Source organism: Pristiophorus japonicus, chromosome 14 (genome assembly GCF_044704955.1).
Source record: "Pristiophorus japonicus isolate sPriJap1 chromosome 14, sPriJap1.hap1, whole genome shotgun sequence".
NCBI classification, from domain to species: domain Eukaryota; kingdom Metazoa; phylum Chordata; class Chondrichthyes; family Pristiophoridae; genus Pristiophorus; species Pristiophorus japonicus.
This window is the reverse complement of record NC_091990.1, coordinates 123,404,845-123,422,065: the sequence shown is the minus strand read 5'-3', so window position 1 is coordinate 123,422,065 and position 17,221 is coordinate 123,404,845. Positions and strand designations below refer to the sequence as shown.

At 48.2% G+C, this 17,221-nt stretch overlaps 1 protein-coding gene across 1 annotated transcript in view; it reads right to left on the bottom strand.

Moving 5' to 3' along the window:
- LOC139280083 (SH3 and multiple ankyrin repeat domains protein 2-like) overlaps nucleotides 1-17,221 on the bottom strand; it is a 1,053,009-nt gene that overhangs the window by 806,286 nt on the left and 229,502 nt on the right. Inside the window, exon 11 of the mRNA XM_070899582.1 lies at nucleotides 109-266. Coding sequence (XP_070755683.1) covers nucleotides 109-266 — 158 coding nt within the window. The remainder of the gene's footprint in view (nucleotides 1-108; nucleotides 267-17,221) is intronic.

Genomic DNA, 17,221 nt, shown 5'->3' with positions numbered 1-17,221 from the left:
ATTTCTATACATTATATTCCATTTGTCATGTTCTTGCCCACTCACTTAGCCTGTCTATGTCCATGCTAGATCTTGGGGCCATTCCGCAAGAAGAAAATGAGTACTAACCTTTCACCCGATCACCTTTGTAGAGAGGAATCTCCCCATCTCCTTGAGGCTGATAGGACCTCAACACCACAAACTGCCTTCCTGGAACGGCACTGTAAAGCTTGCGTCTCGATCCCTGGTTTTCCAATCCTGAGACTACCTCTTTAATGACAGCAGGGCTGCAAATAAACAAAAATAATGGCAACAGCTTAAATAATTCCGCATAGCAAAGAAAGTCATTGCGGAGAAATGAATTTTCGCAGTCAAACACATTATTAAGAAACTTTGGATTTCTAGGTTTCTCTCGCAAAGGAATCTATTTATTTTATGAAGAGGTAGGTTAAACTGAACCTAAATAGCAGCAGTGAATGGGTTGAAAACCAGTGCCCCTATTTTAAGACTCAGCAATGCTGCAGGCAACCAACCTAGATTTCTTTTTGTTGAAAACTAGGCCAATATCACCGTGCTTTCTCCTTGCGAGACAATCAGGTGCTTGAGGACAGGGAGTTCCGCATCAAACACCTTCTGGTTCCATTTCCTCAACATGCTAATTTTAGTGTCCCACTTCATGTATCCGCATTAGATTGCTGTCTGAACTATTTCAGTACAGTCGTTAACCTGTTTAAGATAAGCATACCTCATCTCTCACCATGAAGGAAACTTGCCAATGTTCTTGCTCTCAAAAAATCCAGGTTAACTGGGGCAAGGTCTTGTCCTCGGAGAATAACTTAGCAGGAGGAGAAACAAGGATTTTCACTAAGTGCCAACTTGGCTCAATTGATTGAATTCTTTTTTCTGCAGGAACAGGTAGCAAGGTCAAGCTCCGTTGCAAACATTTGACCGTCCAGTGAAATATCTCGCGATTTTGCTGTATTGTTGGCGATGCGGCCTGGACAAAATATTAATTGAGACCCGATCAAGTGGATCAGGAGCACATTAACGATCCCATGACACGATGCAAAGAAGAGCAGCGTGTTCTCCCAAGTGTTCTGATCAACCATCCTCCCTCATCTAATAGCACCAAAAACAGACAAACTGATCATTTCTCATTGCTGTTTGTGGTATCTTGCTGTGTTCAAAATGGCTACTGCGCTTGCTTCCAAACCAGTCCCTCTGGCACAAAAAGAAATTCATCAGGTGAAATGTTTCTTAGAAACATGAGAACATGCTTTATGAATGCAAATTTATTTTCCTACAAGTTCTCTGTTCATTTAAATATCCAGTGTGCCCAAAGGCAGTGCTTTTAGAATATTTATTAACACTAAGGGGCTCATTCTAACTCTGGGCGATAGGCGATATTAAACTGGCCATCCATTCTATGCCCACCCAATTGTCCCTTCTATTGACATCCATGACAACGAAAATTGGGCGTGGTGTATAATGAGCATCTAATTCGATACCGTCCATTTCACACGATCACTCAATGTTAAAATGGCCCCCTCAGGGTGCAGTGAATCTACCACTCTTCTGTTGCAGAGTTAAAGGGTTATGGGGAGCGGGCAGGGAAGTGGAGCTGAGTCCATGATCAGATCAGCCATGATCTTATTAAATGGCGGAGCAGGCTCGAGGGGCCGTATGGCCTACTCCTGCTCCTATTCCTTATGTTCTTATGTAGTTTCCCCTCTACAGTGACGCTACTGTGCTGGTAAAACTCTGGGGTGTGTTTCCAACTCGATTCCATATAGGAGTGTCGTCAGAAACTTTGTGGAAGAGGTTGCCTCACGTTACTTCACCTTGGACATCATTGGGGTAAAATTCAATTTTAACCAGGGCGCAAAATGGGCAGTAACGGAATGGCCGGCCGTTTATACACCCCGTCCGATTTACCGTTCCATTAACAAAGTTGAATTTTATCCCCCCACCATGGCTTACAACTGCAGTCAAGTCGAGTTTAAGAAGTGCACACACCATCTACAGTACCTCCCAATGTTAGCCGTGGCTCAGTGGGTAGCATTCTCACCTCTGAGTCAGAAGGTTGTGGGTTCAAGTCCCACTCCAGAGACTTGAGCACATGAATCTAGTCTGACACTCCAGTGCAGCGTTGAGGAAGTGCTGTGTTGTCGGCAGTGCCGTCTCTCCAATGAGACATTAAACCGAGGCCTGCCTGCCCTCTCACGTAAAATTTGGTAAGCATTATTTCAAGGAAGAGCAGGGGAACTTTCCCTGGACAATATTTATCCTTCAACCAACATCACTAAATTGATCTGCTTATTATCACATTGCTGTTTGTGGGAGCTTGCTGTGCGCATATTGTCTGCTGCACTGCTGCAGTGATTATATTTCAAAAAGTACTTCATTAGCTGTAAAGCACTTTCGGACATCCCGAGGTCCTGAATGATGTAACTTCTTTCTTTCTATTAATCATCCCGGGGATCTCCCCTGATCCGGAGAATCAGATTTTCAGGATGGCTGCGATTATAAACTAGATACAGCCGACCGTGAAATAAATGCTGTAGCAACTAATCTGAGATCAATAGTTACAGCATAGTTGCAGCCTAAGCAACTGCTGTCAGTCCCTTCATCAAGCGGCAGCCAATTAAAAGTAAGTCACTCATATTTGGCGACACCATCACAGAGGCCAATGATAACTAAATTGGAAGCAGATGAATCAATCACAAAGGGGGATGAAGATGTAAAGATTGTTTTAGAGGAGGACAAATACATTCAACATAATGGCTACAGCATAAATAAATAATGGCATTACACTGCAGTGAGCAGAACAGTGAAGTATAAACAGCGTTTGAATAGGAGTGCGAGTAGGAAGCTGAAGCTATGGAAAAGATGTGAGCAGACCTAATCACCTGGCCACTCAGTCAGCTGCACGGAGCCTGCTCATTGACCCCTGACCTCTGACAATTGCTTCACTTGCCTTGCACTAATAAGTCAACTCTTCTCGGTGGCTGGAAGTTAAAAGATGGCTGATTGTACCAGCAAGCGGGGTTTTACAGTTATAGGAGTAACATCACTGTGAGAGCAACATGTAAACGACACTCGACCATCGCCCACAAACAATTGTGTTTGTAGCAAAACCAGACCACACTGGGAACTTCGCATGGCAGTTTCAATGTCGATGTGGTGAACATTTCAGTTCCACTTCATTGCTTAAAAAGCAGTTTCAAAACATCTGCCAATATATTGCTCTTGGTATAATTCACCAACCTGGGTCTGTGCTTTAAATTTGTGTTCATGGTAAGGGTACGGTAGTGTAGTGGTTATGTTACTGGACTAGTACTCCAGAGGCTTGGACTAATGATCCAGAAACAAGAGTTCAAATTCCACCACGGCAGCTGGGGAATTTAAATTCAGTTAATTAAAGAAATCTGGAAAGAAAAGCGAGCATCAGTAATGGAACGATCGGATTGTCGCAATAAACCCATCTGGTTCACTAATGCCCTTTGGCGAAAGGAAATCTATATGTGATTCCAGACCCACAGCAATGAGGTTGACTCTGAAATGGCTTAGCAAGTCACTTAGTTGTACAAAGAAGTAACATGGATTGCAGCAGTTCTAGAAGATGGCTCACCACCACCTTTTCAATTAAAATAATGGGACTAAAGGCAGACAAGTCCCCTGGACCTGATGCTTACATCCTGGGGTGTTAAAAAAAGTGACTGCAGAGAAAGTGGATGCATTGGTTGTAATTTACCAAAATTCCCTGGATTCTGGGGTGGTCCCAGCGGATTGGAAAACCGCAAATGTAACGTCCCTATTTAAAAAAGGAGGCAGACAGAAAGTAGGAAACTATAGACAAGTTAGTCTAACATCTGTGGTTGGGAAAATGCTGGAGTGCCCATTATTACGGAAGCAGTAGCAGGACATTTGGAAAAGCATAATTCAATCAAGCAGAGTCAGCATGGTTTTATGAAATGGAAATCAGGCATTCGATAAGATGCCACATAAAAGGTTACTGCACAAGATAAAAGTTCACGTGGTTGGGGATAAGATATTAGTATTGGATTGAGGATTGGCTAACCAACAAAAAACAGAGAGTTGGGATAAATGGGTCATTTTCTGGTTGCCAAACAGTAACTAGTGAGGTGCTGCTGGGTCCTCAACTATTTACAATCTATATTAACGACTTGGATGAAGGGACCAAGTGTAATGTAGCCAAGTTTGCTGTTGATACAAAGATGGGTAGGAAAGCAAATTGTGAGGAAAACACATAAAATCTGTGAAGGAATATAGACAGGCTAAGTGAGTAGGCAAAAATTTGGCAGATGGAGTATAATGTGAGAAAATGTGAGGTTATCCACTTTGGCAGAAATAATAGAAAAGCAAATTATAATTTAAATGGAGAAAAATTGCAAAGTGCTGCAGTACAGAGGGACCTGGGGGTCCTTGTGCATGAAACACAAAAAGTTAGTATGCAGGTACAGCAAATAATCAGGAAGGCAAATGGAATGTTGGCCTTTATTGCAAGGGGGATAGAGTATAAAAGCAGAGGAGTCTTGCTACAATGTACAGGGTATTGGTGAGGCCACACCTGGAGTACTGCATACAGTTTTGGTCACCGTATTTAAGGAAGGATATACTTGCATTGGAGGCTGTTCAGAGAAGTTTCACTTGGTTGATTCTGGAGATGAGGGGGTTGACTTATGAAGATAGCTTGAGTAGGTTAGGCCTCTACTCATTGAAGGTCTGAAGCATGAGAGGTGATCTTATTGAAACATATAAGATAATGAGGGGGGCTCGACAAGGTGGATGCAGAGAGGATATTTCCACTCATAGGGGAAACTAAAACTAGGGAACATAGTCTAAGAATAAGGGGCCACCCATTTAAAACTGAGTTGAGGAGGAATTTCTTCTCTAAGGGGGTTGTAAACCTATGGAATTCTCTTTAGAGAGCTGTGGAGGCTGGGTTATTGAATATATTTAAGGCGGAGATAGACAGATTTTTGAGCGATATGGGAATAAAGGGTTATGGGGAGCGGGCAGGGAAGTGGAGCTGAGTCCATGATCGGATCAACCATGATCTTATTAATTGGTGGAGCAAGCTCGAGGGGCCTGGTAGCCTACTCCTGCTCCTATTTCTTATGTTCTTATGTTCTTAAATTAGGGATGGGCAATAAATGCTGGCCTTGCCAGCGACACTCATATCCCATGGACGAATAAAAAAAAAAAAAGATTACGGCAAATGTCATTTCTACTTTGCCTTGAACCATTGCAGTTTGTAGCACAGGAGGCCATTCAGCCCATCATGGCTGGCCTCACTGGCCCACTTTTTCCCCATGACCTGTATCTTTCTCTGCTTTAAATATTTGTCAAATTTGCACTTAAAAGAAGTAATAGTCTGTACCTCGGGTTGGAAATCGGTGGTTAGTGGTGTGCCACAGGGATTGGTGCTGGGACCACAACTGTTTACAATATACATAGATGACCTGGAAGAGGGGACAGAGTGTAGTGTAACAAAATTTTCAGATGACACAAAGATTAGTGGGAAAGCAGGTTGTGTAGAGGACACAGAGAGGCTGCAAAGAGATTTAGATAGGTTAAGCGAATGGACTAAGGTTTGGCAGATGGAATACAATGTCGGAAAATGTGAGGTCATCCACCTTGGAAAAAAAACAGTAAAAGGGAATATTATTTGAATGGGGAGAAATTACAACATGCTGCGGTGCAGAGGGACCTGGGGGTCCTTGTGCATGAATCCCAAAAAGTTAGTTTGGAGGTGCAGCAGGTAATCAGGAAGGCGAATGGAATGTTGGCCTTCATTGCGAGAGGGATGGAGTACAAAAGCAGGGAGGTCCTGCTGCAACTGTATAGGGTATCAGTGAGGCCGCACTTGGAGTACTGCGTGCAGTTTTGGTCACCTTACTTAAGGAAGGATATACTAGCTTTGGAGGGGGTACAGAGACGATTCACTAGGCTGATTCCGGAGATGAGGGGGTTACCTTATGATGATCGATTAAGCAGACTGGGTCTTTACTCGTTGGAGTTCAGAAGGATGAGGGGTGATCTTATAGAAACATTTAAATAATGAAAGAGATAGACAAGATCGAGGCAGAGAGGTTGTTTCCACTGGTTGTGGAGACTAGAACTAGGGGGCACAGCCTCAAAATACGGGGGAGCCAATTTAAAACCGAGTTGAGAAGGAATTTCTTCTCCCAGAGGGTTGTGAATCTGTGAAATTCTCTGCCCAAGGAAGCAGTTGAGGCTAGCTCATTGAATGTATTCAAGTCACAGATAGATAGATTTTTAACCAATAAGGAAATTAAGGGCTACGGGGAGCGGGCGGGTAAGTGGAGCTGAGTCCACGGCCAGATCAGCCATGATCTTGTTGAATGGCGGAGCAGTCTCGAGGGGCTAGATGGCCTACTCCTGTTCCTAATTCTTATGTTCTTATGTTCTCAACCACACATTGTGGCATAGCATTGTATGGCGTTCCACGCTCTAACAACCCTCCCTGTGAAGAAATATCTCCTGATGTCTCGCCTCACTCTCTCAATGATAATTCTAAATTGATGGCCCTTCGTTAGTGATTTCCCAACCAGAGGAAATAGCCTTTCCCCATTCACTACCAAAGCTACTTGCTCTTTCAACTTGTTGGGATTGAAGTAGTAGTTTGCACCCTAAAAAAAGCTGAATGAGCCAAATCTTTAGTAAGTCTCAACAATGTCTGGGGAACTCCCTCTCTCATTAACAGCATCAATGTCTGCCTTTCGTCCACTAGCTGCCTTAATATTCAGTGTTTCTGCACCAAGCAATTGATTCAGTAACAGATCATGCACAATTATTGAAAATCTGGAAAGAGGATGGAGGGAACACGATATGTATTAACTATGTCCATTATAGAAACTTCGGAAGAAACCTTAAGTAAAATTTTGAGGATTGTGCGGTACATTTCCAATGTACACCTCTCTAACTTCTTCACTTTAGTTTATACATTACTGATCAATAAGAGTAAATTCACCAATCGCAAACTCTCAGTCAGGAGCCATGCTCCAAGGGTGCATGAGGTGGATATTTGGAGCAATGGTTGTGTTACCCCATCTTTGACTTCCTTTCACCACACTACAATAGTGACTACACTCCAAATGTACTTCATTGGCTGTAAAGCGCTTTGAGACGTCCGGTGGTCGTGAAAAGCGCAAGTCTTTCTTTCTTTTATAGGTCCCCATTGGGAGCAAGGAGTGGGTGAATGCACCCTATAATAACACTGGCCCGTAAACTGCGGTCTCTCCGGGTGGGTACGATGTGCGCACGCGCCCGAAGAGGTTACGTAAGTGTAGGTTCTTGGCGCACGATGAGCATGCACCGAGAACCAGCTTTTGCAAACTGTCAAAATGTCTTCTGACAGATCGCATGCATCCCCTGGAGAAGGGCCTTTGCGCGCCGAGATTTGACTATTTGCGTATATCCTGCTTTAACCAGCACAAGAGTTTTAAAAGATAGAAAAATTAAATTTTAGCACTAATTTTTATATTAAAAACCATGTCCATTAAGGTAAGTTTATTTTTACCCCTATTAAAACATATTAAAAAAAAATTCAACTTAAATTAATTTCAAATGTGAGGTTTTTTTAAATTTATTGTGTTGTGTTTCTGTGTTTTGGATGGTATTCTCATTGATAGTAATGGGAGCTCGCACAGATGGAACTCACCATTATTATCAATGAGAATACTCCATGCTCATTGGTGGCCTAGGCCACGTGATCCCAGGTTACGCTTACGCTTATGTTCCTGGGATGCGTGGGCCCATTCGCTGGACTGCAAATGGAGGCCTCAGACCACAAGTCTACATTCCTCCTGGACCACCAGATACTTTCGTAAATAAATTTTGTTGGAGGCGTCCGCTCGTGGGTCACTGTTTTAATTGTTCACAAATAAGCCCAAACAATTAACTATACACCTGTATCTTTTTACATCTAAATCAATGGAGTTCAGCAAGGCCTCGCAATGTTATCACATGAACTGTTAATTGTTTATTCATTCATGGGATGTGGGCATCATTTACCAGCATTTATTGGCCATCTCTAATTGCCCTGGAGAAGGTGGTGGTGAGCCGTCTTCTTGAACCGTTGCAGTCCGTGTGGTGAAGGTACTCCCACAGTGCTGGGAGAGAAGGATTTCCAGGATTTTGACCCAGCAACGAAGAAGGAACAGCGATATACTTCCAAGTCTGGATGGTGTGTGACTTAGAGGGGAACATGGCGGTGATGGTATTCCCATCCACCTGCTGCCCTTGTCCTTCTAGGTGGTAGAGGTCGCAGCTTTGGGAGGTGCTGTCGAAGAAGCCTTGGCGAATTGCTGCAGTGCATCTTATAGATGGTACACACTGCAGCCACGGTGTGCCGGTGATGGAGAGAGTGAACGTTTAAGGTGGTGGATGGGGTGCCAATCAAGCGACTCCTTGATGGTGTCGAGCTTCTTGCATGTTGTTGGAGCTGCACTCATCCAGACATCATGGAAGTAATCAAAGAGCAAGCAAGTTCCAGCAGTTTCGTGCCAATATTCATCCAACATCGCCCATACAGATTATCTGGTCCTTTATTTCATTCACTGTTTGTGGGACCTTGCTGTGGACAAGATTACTGCTGCACATCAGTGACTAAACTTCAAAATGACAATTTTTTGGGGAAGATCCACAAGAAGCTCTTCCTTTCACACAATGGGGGGCTGCCACTAAAATGATCGCTACAACCAAGCCACACTGATCACTACAAACAATTCAACAAAGTGTCAGATAGGTTGTGCTTTTGGAAAACAGATTTTGATTGTCCTGTGCGCAGTTCTGGTCTCCATATTATTAGAAAGGACATAGAGGCACTGGCAAAGGTATAAAAAGGATTTACAAGGATTTCTCCCTTCAGGAAAGATTGATCAGGCTGAGGCTATTTTCTCCAGACAAGAGAAGTCAGAGAGATGACCTGATAGAGGTCTTTAAAATCGTAAAAGGATTCGATACGGTAAACATAGAGAAGATGTTTCCACTTGTGGGGGGAGACCAAAACTAGAGGTCATAAATACCAGATAGTCACTACTATATCCAATGGGGAATTCAGGAGCAACTTCTTTACCCAGAGAATGGTTAAAATGTGGAACTCATTACCACAGGGGGAAGTTGAGGTGAATAGCATAGGTGCATTTGAGGAGCAGCTGGATAAGCATATGAGGGAAAAAGGAATAGAAATATGCTGATAGGGTTGGGAGGAGGCTCATGTGGAGCATAAATGCCAGCATGGACCAGTTTGTCCAAATGGCCTGTTTCTGTGTTGTACATTCTATGTAATTCTATGTATGTATGTATCTGGTTGTCAGGTGGCAAAATCCAAAGGAATCCACACTTACGTTCTACCACAAATATTCTAGAAGTTCAAGCATCACAAGTGGTTTTCATTTGTTATTTGACTTGTATTCCCTGGCAAGCTACCCAAGTGTTTATGGTTTCCTCAGTTATCATCTCATTGGGAACCACGCTTCTTCACACAGTAACTTTATCCTCACAATTACTCGGTGACTGCTATGTGCGAGGCTCACTGTGTGACCTGCTACATTTCAGGGATGGTGATTCTGCCTCCCCTGTGGATGATTCCATCATTAGATGTTGATAGCTCATCTCTTGCACTTTATTTAGTCTCTTTTGCCTCGTCCCATTTACCCGACAGTGACACTGCAACACAGCATTATCTTTGTTTCTTCTCTGACTTCAGCAATCCTTTGAGGTCAATGTAAGTGGAGAATTTTGGGACACAACAATTTCTGGGTTAGTTTCAACAAATTAATTTCAGATAATGGAGCATTCCATGGCCACTTGCAGCAAGACCTGGACAACATTCAGGCTTGGACTGATAAGTGGCAAGTAACATTCGCACCACACAAGTGCCAGACAATGACCATCTCCAACAAGCGAGAGTCTAACCACCGCCCCTTGACATTCAACGCCATCGCCGAATCCCCCACCATCAACATCCTGGGTGGGGGGGGGGTCACCATGAACCAGAAACTTAACTGGACCAGCCACATAAATACTGTGGCAACAAGAGCAGGTCAGAAGCTGAGTATTCTGCGGCAAGTGTCTCAGCTCCTGACTCCCCACAGCCGTTCCACCATCTACAAGGCACATGTCAGGATTGTGATGGAATAGTCTCCACTTGCCTGGATGAGTGCAGCTCCAATAACACTGAAGAAACTTATCACCATCCAGGACAAAGCAGCCCGCTTGATTGGCACCCCATCCACCACCTTAAACATTCACTCCCTCCATCACCGGCGCACCATGGCTGCAGTGTGTACCATCTACAAAATGCTCTGCAGCAACTCGCCAAGGTTTCTTCAACAGCATCTCCCAATCCCACAACTTCTACCATCGAGAAGGACAAGGGCAGCAGGCACATGTGAACACCATCACCTCCAAGTTCCTCTCCAAGTCACACACCATCCTGACTTGGAAACAGAACACTGTTCCTTCATCATCACTGGGTCAAAATCCTGGAACTCCCTCCCGAACAGCGCGATAGGAGTACCTTCACTACATGGACTGCAGTGGTTCAAGGCGGCGGCTCACCACCACCTTCTCAAGGGCAATTAGGGATGGGCAATAAATACCGGCCTTGCCAGTGATGCCCGCATGCCAGGAACGAATAAATAGAAAAAATGGTATCTTGATCTCAAATCTATTTTAGAAAACACACAACCATTCAGTGTGTAAGGTCACTATTGGCCCTTGCCATGTCATGCCATTCTTGGTTGATTACGGTTGATTGTTTTGTTTGCAGCATGTATTTCCACACATAAATTGGGTTTCACCTGAATTCCTGGAGCTTGCTACAGCCATTAATGTTGAGACGCAAGGGACAGGATCATTGCATCCTACAAAATACCATTTTCAATGGTATTTTAGTTTACTTATTCAATGGGGATTTCTTAATTTGTTGTGTGGCAGGGTGGATGGATTTATTGATTTGCAGTTTGAATTGCAAACTCTTTGGGGTGGAAATTCGGTTGGGGGCTAATTAGGGCGCTAATGGCAGCAGACGGTAAATTTTGCGCCGAGAAATGGTTTGTGTCTGCAGCAGCAAATTTCATCAGCTGGGCCCTGAGTGTGGGGCGGAGCGTTGAGGGAGGCGTTCCACACCTCTTTTAGGGCGCTCGGCCAGCTGAGCAACTGAAAATCCCGAGCTAAAAAGCCGGCCTCGGAGCTCCCTAAGAGAGGCTTCCCTGGAAAAAGCGGCAAAAAACACCGGCAAAAACATTCCTGCCTTTGTCATTCCTATGAATTTGCCAAGCACTACAGAGGTGTGTCAGCACCCTATTGAGGTAGTATTGCCTGAGCTTTTCTCTAATCTCAGTTTTGGAGCACGATCCTGCTTAGCTTCCTTGAAGATGCAATCTTCAACCACCTTTCTCAGACACCCGTAATCAAGCATTTCTTTCCACCGGTGAACCTGGAGCGTGGCTTTGGCATCTTTACTTGTGACAGAGTTAACCTTTACTCCCATTTTCTCATTTGCATGAAACAGATACCCCCACAGTTCTGAACAATTACCAGCTATCTCCTCGAATCATAGAACATTACTGTTATGTATGTATGTATGTAAACCTCACCAGAATGTAAGACTTGCCACTAGGGGGCACACCTGTGGAAGACCTAAGGGTCACCTGTGCACCCTGGGGCAAGCAGGTATAAAAAGTGATTCACCATGCTGCTTCTCCACTCTGGAGTCTGAATAAGGAGACCAAGGTCACAACAGTTTGAGCTTACAATACAGTCCTGTGGATTTATTCTGAACATAACAATTACAGCATAGAAGGAGGCCACTCAGCCCTTCGTGCCTGTGCCAGCTATTTGTTTTGTCCCATTCCCTTGCCCTTTATTCACACCTTTCAAATTTTTCTTTGCCAAGTATTTATCCACTTCCCTTTTAAAAGCCATCATGGATTCTACGCCTGGCAGGGTATTTCATATTCATTGAACCGTCCAGCTCAGAAAATGGCCATTCGGTCCATCGTGTCTTTGCTGGCGCTTTGTAAAGGCTTTCAAATCAGTCCCATTTCCCTGCTCTTTCCCCACAGCCCTGAAAATGTTCTAACAACCTTTGTGTGAAAAAGCATTTCCCTGACCTCTTCCTTCATTCTTTTGCTGCTCTTAAATTTCCACCAATTTGTTACCAAGTAACCAACCAATGGAAATAACACTTTATCAAAGCCTTTTCATACCTTTGAATACTTCTAACAGATCTCCTCATAATGAAGAGAGCCCCAATTTCTCATAACTGAAGTCTCTCAGACTTGTTGACACATTATCGATTTGATAGGTTTTAGAAGAATGAGAGGTGATCTCATTGAAACGTATAAAGTTATTAGAAGGCTTTACAGGGTAGATGCTGAGAGGTTACTTTCCCTGGCTAGAGAGTCTAGAACTAGGAGTTAATAGTCTCAACATATGGGGTCGGCCATTTAGAACTGAATTGAGGAGAAACTCTCTACCCCAGAGGGCTGTGGATGCTCAGACGTTGAATATATTCAAGGCTGAGATCGCTAGATTTTTGGACTCTAAGGGAATCAAGGGATATGGGGATCGGGCGTGAAAGTGGAGTTGATGTAGAAGATCAGCCATGATCTTATTGACTGGTGGTGCAGGCTCGAGGGGCCGAATGGCTTCTGCTCCTATTTCTTATGTTTTGCACTTTTCTTCACTGCCCCCATTCTTTTGTTTAATCCCTGCTCTCTGCAATTAACAGTTGCATGAGAGGTGGCTTTTTGTCTCTGTCAGAGCAACATGGCTATCCTTTCACTCCCTTAATTTGTCTTTCTATTTTTCTCTCTCTCGTTTCTCTTCAATTTGTATCTTTCCTTCTTCGTTTTGGATGGGAGGCATTGGGCGACATGATGTGTGTGTGTATGGGGTGGGGGGGGGTGGAATTGTGTGCGGAGGGACGTGGGGTGGAAGTGTGTGTGTATGTGGGGGGGGGGGAGGAGGGAGGAGTGTGCGCGTGTGGGGGTGGGGTGGGGTGGGAGTGTGTGCGTGTGGGGTGGAAGTTTGTGCGCGTGGGAGTGGGGGGAGTGTGTGTGGGAGGAAGTGTGTGCATATGTGGGGTGGGGGGGGCGGAAAGAGTGCGTGTGTGTGTGGGGGGTGGGGGTGGGGGATGTGTGTGCATGTGTGTGAGGGGGTTGTGGAAGTGTGTGCATGCGGGGGTGGGGGAGGGGGGAGGTGGAAGCAACAATCAACTTAGCGTGGGGTTTGCAGGGAGAATGCGGTCCTTAGTTCCAGTTCCAAACCCTCCCCTCACTGGACGACACATTTACACAGGCAACTTTCATTACATGCATTGGAATGTATTTGATAGGTTATTGCAGTTTAACAGATTGGGGAGGGCCGAGGGACACAAGTTTAAACAATGTAAGAGTAGGAATAGACTGGATATTAGGTGGTACTTTTCCCCGAGAGCAGTGAGCCTCTGGAATACATTGCCGGCTGGTGTGGGGGTGCCGACTCTCTGCACACCTTCCAGAGGGAGCGGGGGTGATTCCTGACGAGGGCAGAGATCGTATCACATAGAACGTTAAATGTCTTTATTGGTAACACTTGGCCCATGTGATCTCCTGGACTTGTTTTGATTGCCTGAAGGGGTCGGAGAGGAATTTTCCCCAGAGTATTTTTTTCCTTATTAGCCCTGGCTTTTCTCCATTTTTTTGCCTCTCCCAGGAGATCACATGACTGCGGGGGGGAGCGGGGGCTGGGGGGCTGGGGGAAGTGTTCAGCCATGATGCTCCGGCCATCATGGGGTGTGGGGTAGGCTTGATGGAGACTGTCAATTTTGTGTGTTAATATAATAGAAAGGTTCGAGACTATAATGTGACAACAAGAAGTGAGGTTTCATAAGTGAGACATGTGTGCAGACATAAGATTATAGGCGAAAAAAGATAAAGGCAAATTTAGTTTTTAGTTTTGAACTGAGGCACCACCTACGAATAAACCAGAAAACGAATTGTTTCAATACTTCAATCCCTACCCGTGCGTTTAGGGGTGGGGCCAACTCACTGTTCCTACTTTATGGCATATTCCTTTTCTCAGGTGTTTTTGGGCCATACACCCTTCTTCAACTGGGGAAGGTAAATGGCTCCTCAGCTCGGGTAGTGGTTGCCAGGATCTGTGCGACACATTCTTCAACCTTCTCTCCCTCCCTTTGGGGGAAGCATCTGGACCAGCTCAGTAACCCCTCCCTCCCAGCTCAGTAACCTCCCCCCTCCCAGCTCAGTAACCCCACTCCCTCCCAGCTCAGTAACCCCTCCCTCCCAGCTCAGTAACCCCCCCTCCCAGCTCAGTAACCCCCCCCTCCCAGCTCAGTAACCCCCCCTCCCAGCTCAGTAACCCCCCCCCCTCCCAGCTCAGTAACCCCCCCCTCCCAGCTCAGTAACCCCCCCTCCCAGCTCAGTAACCCCCCCCTCCCAGCTCAGTAACCCCCCCCTCCCAGCTCAGTAACCCCCCCCCCAGCTCAGTAACACCCCCCCAACTCAGTAACCCCCTCCCAGGTCAGTAACCCCCCTCCTCCCAGCTCAGTAACCCCCCCTCCCAGGTCAGTAACCACCCCCCTCCCAGCTCAGTAACCTCCCCCCTCCCAGCTCAGTAACCAACCCCTCCCAGCTCAGTAACCTCCCCCCTCCCAGCTCAGTAACCCCTCCCTCCCAGCTCAGTAACCCCCCCCCCTCCCAGCTCAGTAACCCCCCCCCTCCCAGCTCAGTAACCCCCCCCCTCCCAGCTCAGTAACCCCCCCCCTCCCAGCTCATTAACCCCCCCCCAGCTTAATAACACCCCCCCAACTCAGTAACCCCCTCACAGGTCAGTAACCACCCCCCTCCCAGCTCAGTAACCACCCCCCCTCCCAGCTCAGTAACCTCCCCCCTCCCAGCTCAGTAACCCCTCCCTCCCAGCTCAGTAACCCCCCCCCCAGCTCAGTAACCCTCCCCTCCCAGCTCAGTAACCCCCTCCCCCCTCCCAGCTCAGTAACCCCCCCCTCACAGCTCAGTAACCCCCCCCCCCCCCCGCTCAGTAACACCCCCCCAACTCAGTAACCCCCTCCCAGGTCAGTAACCCCCCCCCCTCCCAGCTCAGTAACCCCCCCTCCCAGGTCAGTAACCACCCCCCTCCCAGCTCAGTAACCTCCCCCCTCCCAGCTCAGTAACCAACCCCTCCCAGCTCAGTAACCTCCCCCCTCCCAGCTCAGTAACCCCACTCCCTCCCAGCTCAGTAACCCCCCCTCCCAGCTCAGTAACCCCCCCCTCCCAGCTCAGTAACCCCCCCTTCCAGCTCAGTAACACCCCCCCAGCTCAGTAACCCCCCCTTCCAGCTCAGTAACACCGCCCCCCCTCCCAGCTCAGTAACTCCCCCCTCCCAGCTCAGTAACTCCCCCCTCCCAGCTCAGTAACCCCCCCCTCCCAGCTCAGTAACTCCCCCTTCCAGCTCAGTAACTCCCCCCTCCCAGCTCAGCAACCCCCCCTCCAGCTCAGTAACACGCCCCCCTCCCAGCTCAGTAACCCCCCCCCTTCCAGCTCAGTAACCACCCCCCTCCCAGCTCAGTAACCCCCCCCTCCCAGCTCAGTAGCCCCCCCTCCAAGCTCAGTAATCCCCTCCAGCTCAGTAACACCCCCCCAGCTCAGTAACCCCCCTCCCAGCTCAGTAACCCCCCTCCCAGCTCAGTAGCCCCCCCTCCCAGCTCAGTAACCCCCCCTCCCAGCTCAGTAACCCCCCCTACCAGCTCAGTAACCCCCCCCTCCCAGCTCAGTAGCCCCTCCCTCCCAGATCAGTAGCCCCCCCCTCCCAGATCAGTAGCCCCCCCCTCCCAGATCAGTAACCGCCCCCCCAGCTCAGTAACCCCCCCCCAGCTCAGTAACACCCCCCCAGCTCAGTAACCCCCCCAGTAACCCCCCCCCTCCCAGCTCAGTAACCCCCCCCCTCCCAGCTCATTAACCCCCCCCCAGCTTAATAACACCCCCCCAACTCAGTAACCCCTCACAGGTCAGTAACCACCCCCCTCCCAGCTCAGTAACCACCCCCCCTCCCAGCTCAGTAACCTCCCCCGTCCCAGCTCAGTAACCCCTCCCTCCCAGCTCAGTAACCCCCCCTCCCAGCTCAGTAACCCTCCCCTCCCAGCTCAGTAACCCCCTCCCCCCTCCCAGCTCAGTAACCCCCCCCTCACAGCTCAGTAACCCCCCCCCCCCGCTCAGTAACACCCCCCCAACTCAGTAACCCCCTCCCAGGTCAGTAACCCCCCCCCCTCCCAGCTCAGTAACCCCCCCTCCCAGGTCAGTAACCACCCCCCTCCCAGCTCAGTAACCTCCCCCCTCCCAGCTCAGTAACCAACCCCTCCCAGCTCAGTAACCTCCCCCCTCCCAGCTCAGTAACCCCACTCCCTCCCAGCTCAGTAACCCCCCCTCCCAGCTCAGTAACCCCCCCCTCCCAGCTCAGTAACCCCCCCTTCCAGCTCAGTAACACCCCCCCAGCTCAGTAACCCCCCCTTCCAGCTCAGTAACACCGCCCCCCCTCCCAGCTCAGTAACTCCCCCCTCCCAGCTCAGTAACTCCCCCCTCCCAGCTCAGTAACCCCCCCCTCCCAGCTCAGTAACTCCCCCTTCCAGCTCAGTAACTCCCCCCTCCCAGCTCAGCAACCCCCCCTCCAGCTCAGTAACACGCCCCCCTCCCAGCTCAGTAACCCCCCCCTTCCAGCTCAGTAACCACCCCCCTCCCAGCTCAGTAACCCCCCCCTCCCAGCTCAGTAGCCCCCCCTCCAAGCTCAGTAATCCCCTCCAGCTCAGTAACACCCCCCCAGCTCAGTAACCCCCCTCCCAGCTCAGTAGCCCCCCCCTCCCAGCTCAGTAGCCCCCCCCTCCCAGCTCAGTAACCCCCCCTCCCAGCTCAGTAACCCCCCCTACCAGCTCAGTAACCCCCCCCTCCCAGCTCAGTAGCCCCTCCCTCCCAGATCAGTAGCCCCCCCCTCCCAGATCAGTAGCCCCCCCCTCCCAGATCAGTAACCGCCCCCCCAGCTCAGTAACCCCCCCCCAGCTCAGTAACACCCCCCCAGCTCAGTAACCCCCCTCCCAGCAACACCCCCCCAGCTCAGTAACCCCCCTCCCAGCTCAGTAACCCCCCCTCCCAGCTCAGTAGCCCCCCCCCCTCCCAGCTCAGTAACCCCCCCTCCC